Source organism: Zalophus californianus, chromosome 12, assembly GCF_009762305.2.
Source record: "Zalophus californianus isolate mZalCal1 chromosome 12, mZalCal1.pri.v2, whole genome shotgun sequence".
In the NCBI taxonomy this organism is placed as follows: domain Eukaryota; kingdom Metazoa; phylum Chordata; class Mammalia; order Carnivora; family Otariidae; genus Zalophus; species Zalophus californianus.
This window is the reverse complement of record NC_045606.1, coordinates 100,890,173-100,912,570: the sequence shown is the minus strand read 5'-3', so window position 1 is coordinate 100,912,570 and position 22,398 is coordinate 100,890,173. Positions and strand designations below refer to the sequence as shown.

The 22,398-nt window shown below is 64.5% G+C and overlaps 1 protein-coding gene across 1 annotated transcript in view; it reads right to left on the bottom strand.

Annotated features, from left to right (window-relative positions):
• Positions 1-22,398, bottom strand: part of AGAP3 (ArfGAP with GTPase domain, ankyrin repeat and PH domain 3) — a 56,040-nt gene that overhangs the window by 16,259 nt on the left and 17,383 nt on the right. The window contains 9 exon segments of the mRNA XM_027574373.1: positions 1,322-1,426; positions 5,906-5,998; positions 11,186-11,344; positions 12,923-13,050; positions 13,239-13,373; positions 13,749-13,890; positions 14,033-14,118; positions 14,316-14,403; positions 14,632-14,690. Of these exon segments, the coding sequence (XP_027430174.1) occupies positions 1,322-1,426; positions 5,906-5,998; positions 11,186-11,344; positions 12,923-13,050; positions 13,239-13,373; positions 13,749-13,890; positions 14,033-14,118; positions 14,316-14,403; positions 14,632-14,690 (995 nt within the window).

Sequence of the window (22,398 nt, the reverse complement as noted above, 5' to 3'; positions counted from 1 at the left end):
GGCGGGGGGGCAGGACGGACAGCTGGGAGGTCAGAGGCACGAGGCTGGCCTATGAATGCACATGGCGGCCCCTCTCAGCTGGGAGCACCGTGGCTCTGCCGTCTTTCTGGTGTAGAGGCCCTGTACCTGCAGGATGCCCCGGGACTTCCTAAGACACCTGTGCCTTGCTGCCCCGCACTGACTCAGCAGCAGGACCAGGTCTGTGCACGAGGTGGCCGGTGGAGTAGGGCCAAGGAGCCTTTGGACTAGATGCACAAGGGCACCGGGTGTGGCCCCTCCACAGCTCCCCCCCCCCCCCGCCCAGTATCCTGGCACCACCTCCCACCCTGCGGAGAATGAGACAGCAGGGGGAAACAGTCCAACTAGTGGTGGTCCCCGAGTTAAGGGGGAAAGAGCCAGTGTCCGAGGAGTCAGACAGGGAGAAGCCCAAGAGGGCAAGGCTGGGCTCCGTCCTGATGAGAAGCAGGTGCCCGCCGGCTCCCCCCGAGCCAGGCCCCGGTGCGTCTTCTCGGCAGGGCTGACCGGGAGGTGCTCTCGGGCCCCGGTTAGGGCAGGCACCGTGGACCCCAGCGCCTCCCAGGTCGGGCCTCCCTGACACCTTATGCAGATTCGGAGGCAGGCCCCGGGCTCCCGGGCTGGCTCACGTGCTGTGCTTGAGGGGCTGCGCAGGAGAACTCATTAGCCCCACAGTGGGGCGGTGACAGAGATGGATTCTGGTGACAGCTGTGCGCTGCAGCCACGCAGTGTGGGGAGGGGCCGGCGGGGGGGGGCTGCCACAAGGGCCACTCTGCCGTCACCCCACCCCACCCCCTCCAGACACCTCCACCCCCAGGCTCCCCTTCCCAAGAGGACCCGTGCCCTTCCAGGCAGCCCTGGCTGAACGGTCCCCCGGCTCTCTGTCACCTCAGGCCCAGGAAACCAGGGATTTCCCCCCGCCGACGTGGCTCCCCCCAAAACAACTGGTTGGCCACCACTGGCACCCCGAACTTTGACAATTCCACGTAAACGGGCCCAGTCCAGCTCTGCAAACACAGAGCGCGTGGGCTGGAGGACGTGACGGGCGCGGCAGCCTGGCCTGGAGGCAGCCATCCCCGGGGCCGAGCTCTCGCCGACGGACTCAGCCACCACGGAGCTCTGCGGGGATGTGCGCGCTCAGCCCGGGCCTGCGCCTTGCGGTCTGGGCGGTCCCCGGGCCACCACGGCGGGGGCCTTTCTGAAGGGCCAGTCCGTCTGAACGTGTCAAGGCTGCTTCCCTTCCTCCTACGGTCCGCCCCTCCGCGTCGGCAGCTCTTCCGGCGGCCCAGGCCTCCCGCAGACTCACGTGCAGGCTGGGGTGGTAGGTGAGCAGCCCGTTGTCACAGAGCGTCACGTACTTCTTCTTCCACTCCTTGTTCAGGGACTTGCCGCTCCGCTTCAGCAGGATGCCCTGAGGACAGAGGCTGGGTCAGAGACAGGCCCAGAGAAGGTCACGGTGACACCAGGTAACCCCATCCTCCATCCCCCGTCCTCGTCTGAGTGCAGAGGCTACAAAGGACGGAAGCCGCGGCTACCCCTGACCGTCCTCCAGGAAGCAGCCTGGGGGCCCCCCTCCCCAGGCCCATGGACCCTGCATCCCCCGGAGTCGTGGGGCCATGCCAGCACCAGGATGCAGGGTGTCACAGGGCAGTGATGCTCCTGCCCACAGGTCTCCAGGGCTGCCTGAACAGGACAGAAATCCCTAACCGTCCCTAGAAGGCCCCAGACTCCTGAGGGCGGGCAGGGTGGAGACCCAACCACAGAGCTCAGCAACCAGATTCTCTGTGCAAGCCTATGAGATATTCAGCGTGGAGGGAAGAGGAGCGGAGGCATGAACACGAGCTCCGCGAGAGCAAGGCTGTCCGTGTGTTCTGTTCAGGGACACACCCTCAGCACCGTGACCATGCCTGGGACACAGCAGACGCCCCGCAAACGTCTGGTGGGTGCGCTGGGAGAAGCCAGCTGACGGGCGCCGTCAAAGATGCTGAAAGGGCTGTGGGCTGAGAGAGGAAGGCCACAGGGAAGACCCAAGGGTGGCCTTCGCCTTCCTCTAAGGATACCACCAAAGACGCCCTCGCCCACCTCTGGCTCTCTCCCCGAAACGACAGCACAGGACAATGGCTGAGGACAGGAGCTGGGGTCAGGGAGAGGAGCAAGTGCCATGAACAGGTCTCTGTGGCAGCTTCTCAGGACCAGCATCACCCCCAGGAGCCCCCCTGCCCCACATGCAGGAGGGCTGAGTAGAAGCGGGATTTGCTGGAGATTCCCAGACAAAACTCCTCCGAGGGGAGAGCCACACAGGAGGAGCTCAAGCGGGGAGGAGTCAGGACCAGCAGAGGCTAGGAGAGAGCAGAGGAAGCACCCGGAGTCCACCCCAGTGGGGACCAAAAAGAGGGAACTCGAAGATGTGGCTTTGTAACGGCTCCTCCTTGAGAAATGGAGGCCCTGCCCTAAGACCAGGAGGAAAACAGGGGTAAAGAGACTCAAGTGTGAAGAAACAGCATCAGCTAGGGTCCTGGGGCCCAAGGGTGCAGGGTAAACCCCGATTCTCTCTCACTTCCTAAGTTTTTCCGAAGAGAAGGCTCAGTCCTAAAGGGAGGAGGTAAGCCAACACGCCGTTGGGACTTCCTGCCTGATCTGCCCCGACGGAACCAAGACAGAGCTGAGAGTCTCCCACCTTTCAACAGATGTTTAGCATCCTTACTACCACCCCTTTCCCTATCTCCCTCATCCCGCCACCCCCAAAAGACAGATGCCGCCGTGGGAGGTGCGGCCACATGAGATCGAGTTAAGGAGTCCCGGGTCACTTAAGGACACAGTCTACGACCTGGTCCCCATCAGCATGAGAGACCCATCCTCACAAGCGGCATCTGAAGACAAGTGGTATTAACGGGACCGTCATTAGACCGTGGGGAACATTCCAGAAGGCAGAGCCCTGCCCTGTGGTCTGCAAAGGAGCCTCAGTGACCTGCTTCCGGGCAATGTATCCACCCGCTCCCAGGCCAGGAACAAGGCAAGAGTTCGGCTGCTCCCTCTCCCCTGACTGCAGACAACACCCATCAGGACCAACAGCCAGATTCTGGAGAAGGCAGTCCCCAGTCTCACCCTGTGCCCTCCGGAAGGGCTGGGAAGATGGCTGCTGTGGCCAGCTCACCCTGCTCCTCTCTTCCCCGTCTCCCACAGCCCCCGGCCTTCAGAGGGGGTTCCACACTAGCCTCTGTTCTCAAATCCTTCCCACCGGAGCCCTGCTCTCCCTCGCCGGACCGTGCATCTTCCCCACGTTGGAGCCCTTCCCTCCTGGGTCCAGGTCCGGCTCCGGGTCATGGGAAAGGGAAGCCCAGCTCTGCTCCCACATCTGCCACCAACTAGCCCTCCACATCAAACAAGTCCCGTTACCTGCCTGGGCCTCACGTTCCCGGCCAGGTAGGGAGAGTGGACTCACATGCGGGGATTCCTCCCTCTTCCAAGCAGGGCATCAGGATGAGGAGGCCCACGGGGCCGGCCTAGGACGGAACCCTCTCCTGCCCAGCACTCGGGCCCCTCCTTCACTTGGGCCTCGGGCCTGGAGGAAGCAGGGGGGCCGCGGCCTGGCACTAATGAGCTTGCGAGTGAGCGAGCGCGCCGTCAGCAGGGGTGTGGGAGGACTGGAAGGAGGAAAGCGAGCGCGGCTGGCCAGGGACTCGACCTGCCTGCCGCCCACTCGCGCCCCCGGCCTGCCTCACACCTGCCCGCCGGCGCCCGGACGCGAACCGAGCAGAGAAGGCCAGGCTGGTGAGAGGCCTGCCTACCCGGCTCCTCCCGTTCCCTCGCATCCTGCCCTCCGAGGAGGGAGACGAGCTACAGGGGTTCCTGCTCCCCTCCCTGGCCGGCCCGGCTGCGCCCAGCGGAGCAGGAAGCAATCTGGGGCGGAATGGGAGCGGTGCGGAGGCGACAGCCCCCAGAGGACCCGTTCTGCCGCCGCCTCCCTCCCAGCTCCGCCAGCCGGCTTAATTGCGGAGTCCGGATTGATTGGGAATGCAAATGGCAGCTGAAATGCAATCTCCATTCCCAGCAGGAGTGGGGGGGGGGGTAAGAACGAAGGGGATGGGGAGACCGTGACATGAGGGCGGGAAGGAAAGGGGCCACACCGGTCCTGGGCAGCTGGAGGCTGTGGGGAAGCGCCAGGCAGGGCCACGGGGCGGGGGAACCTAGAGCGTGGACGGCCCCCGCCTCCATACAAGTACACTCCGAGTGCCCTGCAGGAGCCCGCTGTGGCCCAGGAGCTCGCTCGGCTTCCTTCCTGGCAGGGTCCGCTCCTACAGGGGGTCCCTGAGGTTTAGCGGCCTGTACCAGCCAGGCGACCCAGCTGACCCGGGGCTGGACCAGAGCCCCAGGTGCAAGCTCGCAGGGCTCCAGCCCCATCCTCCAGCTCTCCCTCCCCTCCATGTGGGGGATTCCGGGGAGTGACAAATTAGCCTGCACCCCAAACAGGAAGGAGGCATTTGGGGCTATCCTTATCTCAAAGTAAAGGCCCTGGAGAAAGCGTTCTTTTATGTATTAAATGTTTACATGTGCGCATCAGGCTCAGAAAGTACCTGCCCCCAAAGCAGAGAGTGACGGGCCTCTGTGAGGCACATCCGCCTTGCCTGGTGAGCGGCCCCCAGGGAGGCGCAGTTTGCACCGCCCCAGAGCCACGCAATCACACCATCAACAGGTGCGCGGGCTCTGATTCTGCACCCAGACACACAGCCAGACGAGGAGACTGGCCGCTGCCCCTGGCCTCCCCGGAGGTGATCCTGCTACAGCCGCCCCTGCCAGGCCCCGTGGGATGACATTCCAGCGGAGGGCCGAAGCAGAGACACAGGACCGGGAGCAACAGATGGCTCCCCACCTGCCCTCTGGGACCCCGACCCCCTTTCCGGGCTCTCCGTTCTATGTAGACCTTCCCTGCGGCGGCGTCAGAATCCCACTTTAACACAGGAATCCTGCCAGGCTGCCCACGGGCCCCAGAAGGCCCAGCCTGGAGGGCCAAACCCTGTCCACGGGGCCCTGGCCTGGCCGAGCTCCAGTGACCTGGCCACCCCAGTCTCCTCTGTAGTCAAAACCTGACAGACACCACAGTCCCTAGAAACATGCCATGTCTAACCACCACCTCCTGCGAATATCTGGGCCGGGCCCAGGGTCCTGATCGCCAAGCCCCTGCCGCTGTCCTCACGGGCGGGTCAGCCAGCAGGCTTCTGCCTGAGCTCCACAGACACCTCCCGGCTCCACCCGTCTGGCTCAGCAGCCCTACAGCTGCCCAACACGCCACCGTTCCTGCACAAGGACGCCCTGCCACGTTCAAGGTCTTCTCCCAGCACAGGGACCCGCCCAGAGGGTCTGGGAAGCTCCAAGCTTCCGGAGGCCCAGCCCTGCCAGGCAGACTGGGCAAGGAGGCGCCCAGGACGCGGGGCAGCTCAACTCAGCTTTTCCAGGGAACAGAGGCTCCCACGGAGAAACCTGCACCAACGAGCCCCGGGCAGGAGCAGCCCTCAGCGTGCCCCTCAGTGCGTGCCCCTCAGGGTCCTCTTCTGGGAGTTCCTTTCTGGGAGCGGGACAGGTAGGCCGGCTGCCCGACGCCTGAAGCACTGCGGGAGAGCGGCTGAGCGGGGCCGGCGGCTCTCTGCTGCCCCCTGGTGGCGGCGAGCGGGAATGGGCAGGGCCCGCGGAGGGACCGCTCCGGCCGCGGCGGGGGGGGGGGGGGGGGGCAGGCTTCCTGAAGGTCTGTCCTTAGCAGGAGAACCTCTGTCGGGTGAAGCATTCAGGCCCGGCGGGAGCTAGGGGGCCAGAAGGAAAGGCCCACCTACGGTGCTCCCTGGGCCTCATCCCTCATCTCCACCGCTCTCGGGCCACAGGGGAAAGGAGTGCTGACCTGTTTGATGGGGATGGCCCGGCCGCTCCCGATGCTGTCCACCTTGCAGTCGGCAGCCTTCTTCTCTCTGTCCAAGTCGGCGCCCTTTCGAGACTGAAAGAGAAAAGAAGAGGCGTGTTAAAAGGGCACAGGGCCCACGGGGGGACAGCAGCCCGCCTGGATTCCCCTGCCCTCCCCTCCACCCTCCTCCTGGGCAGGCCCTAGCAGTGGGGCAGGGCCGGGGCGGCGGGACTGGGAAGGAACGGAGACCACGAGTATTCCAATGGGTTTATTCTTACACACGGCACCGTACAGAGCAGCAAAGTTCACTGAGCCAGGCCCGCCCCTTACAGAAGAGCAAGGACACGGAACATACCGAGGGCGCGAGGAGCGCGCAGCCCAGGGGCTGGGGCCTACGAGAAGGGAGGGGGCGAGGAGAGGTGGACGGTGGGGCTGAGGGATGGCGGGGAGCACGGGGCACGATAACCGGGGGACAGCAAAGTCCAGAAGTGAGCGGGCAGTGGCCCGTCTGCGGCACGGACACCAAACGGCACGTTGCACCGAGCACGGTCGGCGAGGCCCGAGGGGCACAGTGGATGGAGAGAGAGAGGAGAGAGGCCAGAAGAGGCCCTGCGCCCCTGCCAGGCTCCTGGGGCAGAGCCCGCCCCAATGCGGATCCTAGGAAATGGGGAGGCCAAGAGGGGGAAAGGCAAGCGCGCAGCGGTGGCGGTGGCATCCGGAGCGGAGCAGGAACGGCAGAAGTCCATGCAGGAAGGAGCGGAGGGGGGGAGGGGCGGGAAAGCTCCCCCCAGGAGCAGCTGGGCCGGGCGGGCGCTCGGACCCTCGAGCGCTTGCACGCCCCCGCCCCTCTGGGCCCATGTCGCGCTGGCCCGGCGCCGGGCGTGGGGCCGAGCTCCCTTCTTCTTGGTGCAGCGAGCCTGGCGCAGCGCGTCCAGCCGGGCCTGGTCCCCCGGCAGCCCCCAGCCGCGGGCTCCAGCGTTCCTAGCCTTCCCTGGGGGTGGGGGTTAGTTACAAAGGTTCCTGTGGGTCTCTGGAGTGGGGAGCACGGCGGCCGCTTCTCATCTGAGAGCAGTCCCAGGGCCCGGCCCGCCTCCGGCCCCGAACAGGGGAGAATGTCCAGAGGTGCTGTGTGTCACCACCTGGTCTTCTAATTTGGAAGGAGTTGGAAAGGCCTTTTTGTTGATGAAAAGTTGGAAACAGTGGCACATATCTGCAAATATCGAAAGAATAAAGATTTTGGCAAGTTATACTCAAGCCCCGCACGAGTCGGTCAGCACTGGTGAGGGCAGAGACCCGGGTGCCTGGGGAGAGGCGGCAGCGGGATGAAGAGGAGGAGGACGGGGGGAGGACGGGGAGGACGGGAAAGAGGACGGGGAGGACGGAGAGCACGGGGAGGACGGGGAAGAGGACGGGGAGGACAGGGAGGAGGACGGGGAGGATGGGGAGGACGGAGAGGAGGACGAGGAGGACGAGGAGGACAAGGAGGACGGGGAGGAGGACGGAGAGGACGGGGAGGAGGACGGGAGGAGGACGGGGAGGAGGGGGAGGACGGAGAGGAGGACGGGGAGGAGGACGGGGAGGAGGACGGGGAGGACGGGGAGGAGAACGGGGAGGACGGAGAGGACGGGGAGGACGGGGAAGACGAGGAGAACGGAGAAGAGGACGGGGAGGACGGGGAGGACAGGGAGGAGGATGGGGAGGATGGGGAGGATGGAGAGGAGGACAAGGAGGACGAGGAGGATGGGGAGGAGGACGGGGAGGAGGACGGGGAGGACGGAGAGGACGGGGAGGAGGACGAGGACGGAGAGGAGGACGGGGAGGACAAGGAGGACGAGGAGGACGGGGAGGAGGACGGGAAGGACGGAGAGGACGGGGAGGAGGACGGGGAGGAGGATGGGGAGGACGGGGAGGACGGAGAGGAGGATGAGAACGGAGAGGACGGGAAGGACAGAGAGGATGGGGAGGATGAGGAGAACGGAGAGGAGGACGAGAAGGAGGATGGAGAGAACGGGGAGGACGGAGAGGAGGACGGGGAGGACGAGGAGGTCGGGGAGGACGGAGGAGAACGGGGAGGAGAACGGGGAGGACGAGGAGGACGGGGAGGAGGATGGGGAGGACGGAGAGGAGGACGGGGAGGAGGAGGAGGAGGACGGGGAGGACGAAGAGGACGGGGAGGACGAGGAGGACGGAGAGAACGGGGAGGACGGAGAGGAGGATGGGGAGGACGCGGAGGACAGAGAGGAGGACGAGGAGGAGGATGGGAAGGATGGGGAGGACGAAAAGGAGGACAGAGAGGAGAACGAGGAGGAGGCTGGGGAGGAGGAGGGGGAGGACGGAGAGGAGGACGGGGAGGACGGGGGAGGACAAGGACGGGGAGGAGGACGGAGAGGATGAGGAGGACGGGGAGGATGGGGGGGAGGATGGGGAGGACGAGGAAGATGGGGAGGAGAACGGGGAGGAGGACGGGGGAGGACGGGGGAGGATGGGGAGGACGAAGAGGAGGACGGGGAAGATGAGGAGGATGGAGAGGACAGAGAGGAGGACGGGGAGGATGGAGGGGAGGACGAAGAGGACGGGGGGATGACGGAGAGGACGAGGAGGAGGAGGAGGACGGAGAGCAGGACGGGGAGAACACGGAGGAGGACGGAGGACGGGGGAGGACAGGGAGGAGGACGAGGGAGGACAGGGAGGAGGATGGGGAGCGGACGAGGAGGATGAGGAGGAGAGGAGGACGGGGGAGGACGGGGAGGAGGACAGGGAGGACAAGGAGGACGAGGAGGAGGACGGAGAGGACGGGGAAGAGGACGAGGAGGACGGGGAGGAGGACGGGGAGGGCGAGGAGGAGGACGGGGAGGACGGGGAGGAGGACGGGGAGGACGGGGAGGAGGATGGAGGACGGGGAGGACGACGAGGACGAGGAGGAGGACGGGGAGGACGAGAAGGAGGACGGGGAGGAGGACAGGGAGGAGGACGGGGAGGAGGACGGGGAGGAGGACGGGGAGGAGGTCGGGGAGGAGGACAGGGAGGAGGACAGGGAGGAGGGGGAGGCGGACGAGGAGGCAGACGAGGAGGCGGACGAGGAGGAGGCGGCGGCAGGGGCCGCTGGGCAGTCCAGCTCATCAGGGAATGTTCGCCGCTGGGCGGCCGGGGCCCCCATCCCTTCCTGTCCTCCCAGGTCGCCAGGAGCCCGGGGCACAGGCCTGCAGGTGCAGGCGGGGGGCGCACAACCACGGGAGTAGGAAGAACCGGGCCAGAGGCCACTGCCCACAGCTCCAGGGTCAGCACCTGCCCCAGGCCTCTCCTGGGCGCCACAGCCTCTGCCCCTTCGGCCCAGGGAGGAGGAAGGTGGATGGGCCTCTGCTGCCACCAGGTCCCCGGACCAAAGAGCTGGTTGGGGGGAGTGGGGCACAGCCTGCCCCGGCCACACTGGTGAGCCAAGAGGCCCCCAGCCACCAGGGGATTCCCTGGGAGCCCAGAGGGGCAGCCCCCCAGGATGGGAAGCAGGGCAAGAGTGGCAACAAAATGAGTACATGAGGTCATGGGGGAGACTGGGGACATGGATGGCCACATCCAGGGGGTGGGTCACAAGGACACCGGCCACGGAGCAGGCATGGCTCTGCTGGGGAGGGGGATGAGGGCGAGGAGGTGGCCCCAACAGCGACGATGAGAGCGGGGGAGGTCCCGAGACGCACGCCTAGGAACGGACAGGTCTCGAGGCCTCCTCGTGGACAATGGCGCAAGGGAGGTCACCATGGAAACAATGAAAAGAAAAACTAAGGTCGCCACAGTGAGGATGAGAGAGTGGAAGGACCTGGGGGAGGCTGACAGGCGGAGGGAGCACAGCGGAGCGGGCAGCAGGGAGCACAGGGCCGGGAGCATGGGGGGCCGCGGCGAGGAGGCCATGAGCCGGGCATGGACGGCGGACAGAGGGCGGCAGAGGGAGGACAGCAGGCCTAGCAGCAGAGGAAGTGGGAGGTTTGGGATGGGGTAGAGGGAGTGGGTGCCAGAAGTGCGGGCAGCGGTCGCTACATACAGGCACCGGGGGGGGGGGGGCTCTGCGGCAGCGGGCGCGGGCACAAGCAGGCAGCCCAGGGCGGTGTGTGGCTCGATGAGCACGAACAGAAACAAGACGCTTCAAGTCTAGGCAGGCTCGGGGCTGGGGCAGTGCAATGCACGGCAGCGGCTGTCAGCAGGGACGAGGAGGGGCCGTGTGGCAGGCACGGGGGGGACGGAGGTGGGCAGACCAGGCAGCGAGGTGCTGGGCAGGCGGAGGCGAGAATGAATGAACGAGGCCTGGGGGCACTGGCTCTGTCTGGGGGTGGGGGGTGGGGGCTCCTGAGAGCCTGGCAGGGCCTGCCCGGCCAGCTGGACACAGGACCAGGCTGAGAGCCAAGCCCTGCTGCTCAGAAAGAGGCGCACGGACTGACGCGAGAGCACCGAGGGACCTCCTGCGAATCCACACAGGCAGCTCACCCACCTGCGTCTGACCCGAGACTCCCAGAAGGGCCCAGCCACGTCCCAGCTGGAGGGTGAGAGTGTGGGCGGGCACTGTGTCTCGCATGCTGGGCGTGGACAGCCAGCAGACTGGGGGCGCCTAAGGGCCGAGGGCCTGGGCCCCTAGCTGAAGGCACGGGGTCCCCAGTGTGAGGTCTGTGAGGAGGGGAGAGGACGAGCCTGTACGGGGCCCGAGGCTGGGTGGTGAGGCACAGGCTAGGCCTCAGGAGCCGAGGAGTGGGGAAAGACGTCTAAGCCCTTGGTGGACCACCTGCAGCGGTGGGTGGGAAGCATAAGGTCAGGGGAAAAGAGCGGAATGCGGACAAGGAGGCCTGAGCCCCGGTTCTGGCTCCGCCAGCTAACCTTTCATGCAGCCTTGGGCAAAAAACCGTGGGGGCTTGATCCACAACTGTGGGATCGAGGGCGTGAGGGGTGTTAGAGCAGACGTGTCCAAAGAGCCCTCAAGCTGGCCAAGAAGCCCTATGGGTCAGAGAGAGAGGCGGAAGTGTATGCGGCCGAGGCAGGAGGGTCTGTGTAAGGGTGCTGCAAGCAGCCCCTTGAGGGCTCAGAGAAACCGTCTAGAAGAGTCTGGATGTGCAGGAGGGCACTGGGAAGGAGCCTACAGAAGCGGGGTGTGTCTGTGTAGATGGCATCTTCCTGCCTCGGGCTGCCCGTGGCCCAGTGTCTGTGGCTCTTGCCCGCCCCACCCCCCCGGCTGGGGGCTGGGCCCTGCCTCGCCAGTGCCGGCAGCCGGGCCGGCGCGAGGGCGGCGCACAGGGCACATACCGTGAAGATGTTGGAGCGCCGCTTGGACTGCTTGCGGACAGGTGTGGGGGTGGAGGAGGCCGCCACAGTCTCGATGCGCAGCTCCCGCTGGCTGACGCTGGGGGTGGAGGGGACTGAGGAGGAGTAGTCGCTGAAGGCGCTGCTGCCGCCATTCGTGGCCTAAGGACAGAGAGGGCTGCTGAGGGCTGCTCTGGAGCGGGGCGCAGGGGCGGGCAGCAGGCGGGAGCTGGGAACCCCTGCGGTGTCGGGACCTGGCCTGGGGTCCATGGGGCAGCAGAGGAGGTAAGTGGCAGGGCCTGGAGGCTGGCGGGAGCCAGCCACCACCGCCCTGGGCTGCCCCACTAGGGCCCTGGCGAATCGGGTCAGGGTAAGTGCTAGAGGCCGGGGGAGCCCTGCCTCACAGGGGCGTCGGGCATGAGGGAGCAGGTCACCTCGGACAAGCCCCCAAGTCAGTGATATGTGTCGAAGATGTGGGAAGCCAGGGTGGGGCACAGGGAGCCCAGGGAGGCTGAGGTCTGCTTCCGGACAATGTGCGTGACAGGGGCAGGGTTACGGGAGAGCCGAGGCCGAGAGCGGCATGGAGCAAAGACTGTCCTCGGAGGAAGCAGCAGATAAGGGACAGAGGTGGGAAGGGAAGAGAGACGGAAGGGAGGGAGCACAGGATGGAGACAAAAAGCGCACGGCAGCACCGGCTACTCCAGGACTCGGGAAACACGCACAGCACAGCGAGGCCGAGGCCTGCTCCCTAACTGCCCATAAGACGTTCACTAAGCAGAGAACACGTCCTGCCCTGACAGCCTCCTCGAAACCTCACCTGCACAAAAAGAGCAAAATGCCCCAATGGCTGTCGTTTGGCCTCAGAGCCACGTGGCGGGGCCCGCACACCGAGCTGGGACGTCCACCCCCTGACCTCTGCCAGCTGACGCGCAGTGCCTCAGGGCTAAGGCAGAAAGACCTAACGCTCTTCCTCGGGGATGCTCCCAGGGAAACGCCTGCTGTCCCCTGAAGCACTAAAGGAGGGGCTCTGGAAAAGCAACCAGGCCACCATCAGAAAGCTGGGGGACCAGGCGGGCCTTGAAGACTAAAGCCCTTGGCAGAAGTAGAGCAGAGACGGTCAGCTTGACCACTCAACCCAGCGCATGTGTGCCGACCCGGGGCTTTCTGCAGAGCAGGGGACGGAGTGGGGAAAGAGTCACAGAAGGAAGCGCCAGCCCAAATGGAGGACCCGAAACTAACCAGGGAGTAGGCAGCAAGCGGGCAGGCATCCCGGTGGTGTCATGGGAGGAACGCCGGCAGGACCTGGCTCAGAACACCGCTAACACCCCACGCGGCACAAAGGCCAGTGGCCCCTGTGGGGCCCGTGCTGCCCTTCTAACTGCAGGGCCCACAGGTGAGGAGGGAGCAGGCCCCCGAGGATGGTTCCACGGGGAGCAGCTCCCGAGCCAGCTGCGAGAGCGCCGCCCCAAGCCAGCCTCCGGGCTGCCTCCGCTACCGGGGCTGTGGGGCAAGAGGGGCGGCAGCAGGGACGGGGGTGAGCAGGGAGGCGGTCACTGCGGGGCACAGAGGAGGCCAGGCCAGTCGTGCAGGCAACGGGGAGCGCAAGCCAGCACTTTCACACTAGTCACAAGGCGGGAGACCAGACGGGGTCGGGGTGGGGGGGGGGACACGCAGGCAGACAGACAGGATGAGGAGGGCCGAGGCGGGGCCACGCACAGGGGGCGGGGAGGCTGGCCGCACCTGGTTGATGTGCACGGCCGGGATGGAGGCGGCGGACACTGCCGAGTGGCTGGGGGAGTTGGGCAGTGACTTGCAGGGCCCGATGGCCAGCTGCTGCTTCTTCCGCAAGGCCACTACCTTCTGGGCCACTGCAGGGGACAGCAGAGTCAGTTACCCCTCTGGGGAGAAGGGAGAAGCCCAGCTTAGAGCCGCCCCCCCAGGGTGCACAGCCCTGATGGCCACAGGACCTCCTGAGCCCCTGTTCGGGAGGCGCCACCCCGCGCCTGAGTTACTGGCCTGGAAAAGGGGGGAGCCTCCCGCCCCACGCCTGAGTTACCGTCCTGGAAGACGCGCTCCACGTTGAGCCCGTAGGTCGCGCACGTCTCATAATAGGTGCAGCGCTTCAAGTCTGTGGAGAGCTTGCGGGCCCTGCTGTCGTCGATGACCCGTGGGTTTGCGGCACTGATGGCATCTGTGGGGGGCGGGAGGGTGGGACTTAGCCTGCTGAGAAGCGGTGCCACGCACGGGGGACCGGGGGGGGCGGGTGCGGTGTTAGGCCCGAGGGCGCGTGGGCCATGAGCCGGGCCAGTGGACGACGCAGAGCTCAAGCATACGGGCGTCCAGGCCTCGTTCCAGCTCCGCCACCGACTCAGAGTGGACACAAGCCAGCCGCTCCATTTATCCATCCCCCAAAACGTGGACACGCCCGTCACACCAGGTGGGAGGCTCCAGCTGGGGAAGATCCAGCGCGTATGGAGCAAGGAGGTGGTGCCCGCTCCGGGGTGACACGGGAAGGGGGAGAGGGGAGAGCAGGTGGCTTCCTCCCTGGCCCCGCGGGCCCGCTCACCCTGTGTGCCCACCAACACCATGGGCACCTCGCTGGCATTACGGAAGCTGCAGAGCCGCAGAAAGTAGTTGTACACCGTCTGGAAACTGATTTCATCCTCCAGGCTGAACACGAACACCACCGCGTCCACCCAGGCAGCAAACTAGGGGGACGGAGCAGAATTACCACCTGCACCCGTTCCCGGGCCAGCTCCACACCCCTCTGCACACACATAGCTTTGCCCCGTCCCAACCAGATCCTTGGGAAAGGGGTGCCACGGGCCAGGGCTGGGGCAGGAGCATCACCTGGAGCTCGGGGGGGCCTCCTTCATCTCGGATCAGAAGCAGGTAACTTTGGCCATCCACCACAATCTCCTTCTTAAACCGACCCCCTAGGACAGAGTGCACGATCAGGCCCCAAGCTGGGAGAGCCCCCGGGGGCCAAGCAGTTCTGAAATCCAGCGCTACCAACAGAGAAGACAGGAGGACTTGGAAGGACAAGGAGCTCCAGCTCCCCGGCACAGCTGACAGCCAAGAGAGAGAGGGCCAGTGGCCAGCCTCAGAGCCCAGGCAAGCCCGTGATGCTCACCTTCAGGGGACTCCTCCTGGACATAGGTCCCTGTCAGATAGCGGTGCACCAGGGCCGACTTCCCGCTAGACAGGTTCCCCACAATGCCCTGTGGGAGAGGAAGGGGTGAGAGCGGTGGTCAGGGGCAGGAAAGACAGACCTTAAGAAGGACCAGAGCTAAGGACCAGAAAAGAAAGCTGAACAGAAGTGAGGGGCCGCGGAGAGAGGCCAAGACCAGAGAAGGAGAGGCCTGGAAGTGGGGGAAGCCCGTCGCGCTAGCCCGTGCCCACCCCGCCCCAGGGCTGCCTGGGCGCCCCCCCCACCAGATCTCACTCACCACTTTAAGCTCCGGAACCGAGCGGCTCAGGGTCCACTCCTGGCTGTTCACAAAGGAGTCTGCAGGAGAGAAGGCCACCCATCAGACTGAGGAGGCACGCACAGCTGTGCCATCCACCACCAGCTGTCTCCTATACTGCCCCTTCCTGAGCCAAGGCCAGAAAACAGCACGGTCCTGATGGGACCCCAACCCTCACCCCTAGTTCTCTAGAGAGTGGCAGGAAAATGCTTCCGGAGAGGAGTGGAGCGATGATGGTCCTCAGGGAGAGCACTCTGAGAGGTGTGGGCCCAGTTCTCCTGGCCTGGACCCATGTCCCTCCTCCTCTTCCTGCTCCAGCAAGGTAAGCAGCTCCCACCGGGGCCCAGGTGAGAGGCTTCTCCAGTAGCTCTAAGCTCAGACCCAGGCTGGGCCGGGCACCTGGCAGCTGGGCAGGGGGGCCAGCGTCCCACAGCCAGCGAGTAGGAACAGCTCACCCTCACAGGGTGGGGCCACCCACCACATTCCTAGGCGGGGTGAAGAGGGAGGAGCCCTCACCGGGGCCTTGTTCTGTGAGGGGCAGGTTGAATGGGGAGCTCTCTATCCTGCCTGACTGGCCCTCCTTCTCAAGCTTCTCCTTGGTGGGAGGCCACCACTCTTTTCTTTACCAGAGAGCCGCCTCCTGGGCTGCCTGAACTCTGGTCCAGGCCATTCTCAGGTCTGGCCTGCCTTTGGCAGTGTCCTGGGGAAGGGAAGCCTGCAGCTCCCCAGAGCCCCCTCCAGCCCCACCGCCAGCCCCACTTTCTTTACTCTTTGCATTGTAATGGACATCCTCCAGCCAGCTCCAGATGGCCCTGGCCTGGGCCAGCCTCTTTGCCCACCTCCCCTCACACAGGCTGTCTCAAAGAGTAGCTACCACCATCGATCGATCGGGTCCATAAACAGTCCCTCTGCTCATGTGCAGAGGCAGCTAGAGGTGAGGACTCAAGCCCACCTGGAAGCTAGAAACATGAGCACTCTCCGCCCCTCCCCAGCCTCAGTTCTGCATGTGCCAGAAAGTGAGGAAGGAGCCCCTCCGTCCTGGTCTCACACTCCACCATGCCAAGGGCCAGTGGTAGCGCCCGGTGGCAGGGGACCCAGACTGGACGCACCTGCAAGTCCTCCTCTGCCACAGCCACCTTCTGGGGCCCATGAGCCACCCAGAGCGCGCCGGGGCCCCGGTCTCACTTGGTCCCCGGCCCTCGCGGCACACCCACCTCTCCCAGGCAAGCTCGGTTTGTTTTCACACCCGCTCTCAACAAGGGACTCCAACCAGAGAGGACTCCCGGGCCAGGCTCTCTCCCTTACCGCTCTGCGCGCCCAGGAGCCCGGGGGCCGCGGCCGCCCGGCGGCTCCACAGCGGCTCCGCGGGCGCGGGCTCCCTCCGGCGGAAGCGGCTGGTGAGCAGTCTCCAGAGGCCGGCGGCGGTGCGGGGCCGGCCGGGCTCGGGCGCAGCGCGCGGGGCCTCGGCGCCCAGCAGCAGGTCGCGGCGGCTAGGGAAGGCGCCCAGGGAGCTGGCGTCGCCGTCGCTGCGGGTGCGCGCCCGGGGCAGGAGCCCCGACTCTGCGCGCCGGATCTCCTGGCCGCGGCGCAGGCGGAAGCTGAAGCTCTTCCTCAGCGCGGACAGGCCGCGCCGGGGGCCCGGGGTGCTGCGCCCGCTGCCGCCGCCGCCGCCGCCGCCGCGGAGCACCTGCCAGCGCTGGCTGCTCCACAGCGAGGCGCCCCGCAAGAAGCCCGCGCTCCCCGCGCGGCCCAGCCCCGCGCCCGCGCCCTCGGCCGCCGCCAGCTCCAGGCGGTTCACCTCCAGGAACGTCATGCTGGTGGGCCGCGGCCGTGGCGTCTGGGCGCCCCGCGTGCGGCTGCGCCGGGCCGGCGCTGGGCTGGGCGCGGGACTGGGCGCCGGGCTGGGCGCGGCCGAGCCGGGGAGCCGCGACGGCGCGGGCCCGGGAGCCGGCGGGTGGCCGTCGGCGGGGCCGCGGCGGCCGAGGCGCGGGCGCAGGAGGCCGAGCAGCAGGCTGCGGGCGCCGGAGGGCGGGGGCCCCGGGCCGCCCGAGCACACGCTCCGCGGCCGCGCCGGCTGTTCGCGCGCGGCGCTCAGGGCGGCCTGCAGGGCGGCGGCGGCGCGGCCGGCCGGGGCGCCGTGCAGGTCCAGCGAGTCGCAGACGCTGAGGGCGCGGCGGCAGACGGCGGGCCGCTCCCGGCTGCAGCTGTCCCCCGGCGGCCAGCCCCGCTCCATGCTCAGGGCCCGCGGGCGAGGGCCAGGCCCATGGCGAGGGGCGCGGGGCTGGGCCCGGGCCGGGGCCGCGGCCGGGGCGCACGGACCTCCGGCCTCTGGGCACCTGGTGTCGGGCCGACGGAGTCCCTGGGCGCTTCCACCTCGCAGCCGGCAAGCCCAGACCTGGAGAGGCCCGGAGCCGGCCCAGCAAGGAGAGGCGGCAAAGCCCGGCCTGGAACACCCTGGAACGGCGGCAGCCGGCGGCAGGGGAGTCAGCCTGCTGGGGCAGCCCCCGGAGCCCTCAGAAAACAGGAAATTCCAGCCCAGGGCTCCTCCTCAGATTGGGGCAAGTAGGTGACTGAGCTGTCATTACCAGCAGGCCAAATAAATAACAGTCCTCAGCACACCACACACTGGGCCCCGTTTTGGAGAGAAGTGGGCCATTGGCTCCTTCTCTAAAGGACCAAACAGGTGTTACACCACAGGGCCCGCATTATGAAAAACTTCAATTAGGAGCCAGGAGGCAAGTCATATGCCCTCTCTGGCCCTCAGTCTCCTTGTCTGTAAAATCGTGGGCCTTAGTTTTTGGCTGAGACATTGTGAGGTTGGGAAACTCCAGAATTCAGAGTTGCTGGATGCTACAGGCAGCTCCTCTGTTAATGGCCGAGGTGATCTCCCTCGGAGATGGTAAAACTGTCTGGGTTCGGTGAAGTGTCCTGCCTAAGGGCAGTGGAAAGTCAAAAGGTAACCTTCAGTCCTGGACCACACAGTTCTGGACGAGTGACTCACTTCTGCATCCCTGAGTCTCCAGTCTCCTGCTCGCTGGGTCTCACCTCCTGTTCAGAGGCTGTCCAGAGGTCGGCTGGCCAAGGTGAAGTGTTTGCCCTCAGTTCTGGCTGGAGCCTGATGCTCACCCTCTCCAAGCACAGATGCCTGTTCATGAGTGTGGGCTGCACCCGGCGCTCGTGAAGTGCAGGGCTCACCCCAGGATGGGGGCAGGAGGCCGGGAGCTGCCCTGCTGTGCTTTCCACTTCACTTTAAACATCAGTCCTCTTCCGAGGCCCTGGAGATGAGCTAGTTTACTATAATCCGTAAGACCATGAGCAGATCAAGAACCCAGTTCAGGTAGTGGCAAGGATGAGGAAGGCTGCATGTGCTTTAAAGAAATGCTACTCCCCAATTTTCTCCACACCCCCCAGTCCAGCCCAACTCCCAATGTCCCTCCTCTCAGCCTCAGAATTCCATGCTTCTGCGTAGAAGCAAAGTACAAGATAAAAGTGGCACATTCCTGAGGGGGCTGGGGTGGGGGAATGCCTGAGGAAGGCAGGGCCTCTCCATCCTAGGTGCTGCCCAAGAGCCCAGAGCTGGAAACTCTCAAGTCCCGGGCTGGATCTCCCAGGCCTGGAGAGCCCTGGGGGTGGTTTCGTATTTTCCTGGGACTACTTATTAACAGTGATGAGGATGGCTTCTCCCTCTCCAGCATGCATATTCCCCACATAATAGACGGTTCCACAGAAGAGCCTTTCCCAGGATCCTTCAGGCGCGGCGACAAGAGCGCAGCCCTGGAGTCCTGCCTCAGTTCCTCACATTTAAGTCTCCCACACTCCACTGCCCTATCTGCGTATCTGTCTGTCTGCCCTCTCTCTCAGACACATAGGGAATTACCCCTCCCCAGAAGAACAGGGCTGCTCATTACAAACCCTCCCCCGCCCCAAGCCAACGAAACTGCGAGCACAGGATGGCAGCTCTGTCCGGGGATTGAGGAAGGACAGGGACAAGGTGCCCAGCTGGGGATGGGCTGCCTTAGGACTCCCCTGGCTGTCTCAGCGGGAGACAAGCAGGATGGCATACAAGGGGCAAAGGCCCCCAGATACACACAGACCTGCTGTGGGAAGGCAGGCAGCGGTGCCTAGTCCCAGAGATAAAAGAACATCTTACATTCTCGGGGGATGCACCAGCTCCCGGTGGCTCCCACTGCACCTGCGGAATCTAGTCCAAAGTGCTCAGCCTGGGTCACTTCCCAAACCGGCAACAGCTTCCGCTTCCTCCCCTGGCTGCCTTCTTCCTCTTCCTCCTTCCCAGAAGCCTTTCTCGACCCAGAGAAGCTAGAGAAGGACAGCTGCCTACACATAAATATCCCCGGGCCATCGAGCCAGTCGAGGACCTCAGGGAGAACAGTGCAGGCACAAATCTCTCTTCCTCACTGGCATCACAAACTGAAGTCTCTGTGTTCTGCCTGACAAGATCCTGCTCCAGAGAGCTGTGGCAAACACAGCTCCACGCAGCACGGCCCGAAAGACATTAGGACCATCCTAAAAATCTTCAAGCTGGGATGGTGTGAACAGTACAGAAATTCCAAAAGGCTAGCCCTCAGGTGAGTTCTCCGTCTCCTAAGGTCCTCAGAAACACCAGGCTAGCTCTGCTGCTGAGGGCGGAGAGACTCCGTGGCAATTTCTGGGGGAATTAAAGACAGCCTCTCTCGCGAGGCCCCGCGGTGTGCACTCTGGGGGAGGCTGGAGACACATCTCCCTGGAAGCAGAGAGCACAGAAAATGAGCTGGGAAACCAGAAAGAGCAAGAGCCGACTCTAGAGGTATCCACGGCTGGGTGGGCTGGACCCACCACGTGGACCGGCCTGAGCCTGGGGGTGGCAGGGGGACACGACTAACCCCGGCTACCTGTGGGGGGAGATGGCTGTGAAGGTACGCTGTGGGAGGCACTGCACAGAAACCAAACACTGTGAGGAAAGGGCGGCCTCCAGCCCCAGGATCCCACACGACCTCAGACCTAGTCTCTGCTCAAATATTTGCCAGGGGTGACCCACTGATACGTGCTGAGGCGCGCCCGGCTGAGGCCACCCACGCCGCCCAGAGCCTGTGGACATCCTTCCCAGCGACAGGAAGGGAAGCCAAAGGGCACGCGTGGTGGCTCGCTCGGAGGGAGAGATGTGGGCTCCTTCCCGTGGCCCCAGTGGTCCCAGAGCCACACTGGCCCTCCAACGGCGGCCGGGCTCTCCGTGCCCACAAGATGGCAGCAAAACATCTTCCTGCGGCCGGGATGCCGCGGAAGAGGGGAGGGAGGCGGGGAGCAAGGCGGGAGCAAGGTGGCGGGAAGGCGGCGGGAGGGCGGACGGCAGCCTGCGCCCGGGGAGCCGGAGCCGGGGCCGGGGCCGGGGCCGGGGCCGGGGCCACACCCAGGGCGGCCTGAGGCGGGGCGGCCTCCAGCAAGCTCCTCTGCGCAGGCCTCCGGGTGGCGGGCTGGGGAGTCCGCGGACGGGAGGGGGAGACTCCAGGCTGCCTCCCCGCTGACTTCCGGGCCTCCCTGCGAGTCTTGGGTCTCAGGAACTGTCCACGGAGACCAGAGCAGCAGCGACGTCACCACGCGCACGGAAGGCTCCTCACTCTCGGCTGCTTTTCGCGTCTACCACTCCCCCTAGGACCTGGCCCGCCCGCCTGCCGGGGACAGAGTCGTGCCACGGTTCTGTGAATGGGTCTGTGAACAAATGCATGCATGCGTGCCTGCTGAGCATGAACTGCAAGCCCAGGCCTCTGTTCTCCCTATGGGGAGGGAGGGATGGTCCCTGGCTGCGACAGTCGGCTAAGGAGGTAAATCACAGGCCCAATCATCTTCCAAAGATCCCAGTCTAGAGGCATGGGGTGCTCTGGAGTTGAGAGAACTGGGTTCAAATTCAGCCTCTGGCACCTACTAGCCGTGTGCCTGTCTACAGCCACTTTAACCTCACTGGGTCTCGGGGTTTAGTCTGCAAACCAGAAATAATCCCACCTTGCCCCCTGAAGTTGCTAGGAGGACCAGCGCTGTGACTGTGGAGGGCCCAACACGGTGCCTGGCACAAGGCAGGGGATCCATAAAAGGAGCTGTCCCTGGGTGAGAGAGAGAGAACAGAGTCCTCTGGGACTCAGGAACAACTGAAACCAGCTTTCATCAAGTCAGAAACCTAGTGGGACGTGCCAGCAGTTATGCATCAGCCAGGACAGGCCACTGCTGGTCCCGTCACTCTTCAAGACCGTGGAGGCAGACCTCGGACATCCCTGGGACCCCTCCGGATCCAGTCTTTCTCTGAAAATCTGCTGAAAGCTGTTCCAGGCTGAACTGTGCCCCCCACCGTTCATATTTCGAAGTCTTAACCCCCAGTCCTTTAAAAGGTGACCTTATTTGGAAATAGGACGCTGGCAAAGATGAGGTCACGCCGGAGTAGGGTGGGCCCCTACTCCCTTATGACTGCTGCCCCCCCTTTTTGATTTTATTTATGTGACAGAGAGACACAGCAGGGGGAGCAGCAGGCAGAGGGAGAGGGAGAAGCAGGCTCGCCAAGCAGGGAGCCCGATGCGGGGCTTGATCCCAGGACCCTGGGATCATGACCTGAGCCAAAGGCAGAGGCTTAAGGACTGAGCCACCCAGGCGCCCCTCTGACTGCTGTCCTTACAAAAAGGGGCAATCTGGACAGAGACAGTGATGGAGAGGGAAAACAATGAGCTATAGGGGCAAGACAGCAGTCCACACGCCGTGGAGAGAGGCCTTCACAGGAAACGTGGCCCGGCCTGCCCACTCCTGGATTTCCGACTCGTGGCCTCCAGACCGGGGGAGAATGAGTGTGCTGCCCAAGAGCTGCAGGAGCAAGGGGGTGGGCTCCAGGGGGCCAATCCGCCCCCACCTCCCAAGGTCAGGGTAGCAGAGAGCTCCCCAGTGGCTGCGTTCGCGTCCTCCCCATGGAGAAGCTGAGAGGACCCAAGGGGCAAGCGAGGGTGGGAGACAAAGGGAGGAAACCAAGACCACCCTCTGCTGAGCAGTTACCCAACCTGGAAACAGCCTTCTAGCACCAAGCTAGCTACTCCATAGTAGTTTCCTTGTTTTTCTTTCTGTCCACAAGCTCTGTGCTAGGCTCAGTACTTCTGTACATCTCCTGACCTCCTGTACCAGCCTCCTGACCTTGTTCCCCCTTGCCACATCCTAAAACCCGAAGAGGGACCTGGACAGACACTGCTCCCTGCTCAGACCGAGAACTAGGACCATGGGCCCTGTGCACGCTGCACTCTGCCAAGAAAATCTACTGCTTTTCACACACACCACTGACCCTGCAGGGCAGGGGCGGGGCACTTACCACACTGCCTTGCTCCGGACGGGGATTCCAGACACAGAATGTACCACCGTGCACGCTCCCTAATGGCTCCTTGCCTTTCCATCTCAATTCTGACACATATCCTGCATTTCATATGTCTTAAAAAGTATTCTTTGAAAAAAAATTATAAATTAAAAAAAAATAAATAAAAGTGTTCGCTTCCTTCAAAACTGAACCAAGGTCCAGCGTAAGTCCCATGAGCTAAAAATCTGCTTCTTCCAGTCCCATGGCTCCCAGAGGCATTCAATTTATGAGATCTTCATTCCTGATCAGCAGTATGGCAGCTTGTCTGCTTTCACCTTATTTTTACCAAAGTAAGATATCTGAATAAAGGAAAGATTCCAGGGGCGCCGGGGTGACACTATGAACTGACTTTGGTTTTGGCTCAGGTCATGATCTCA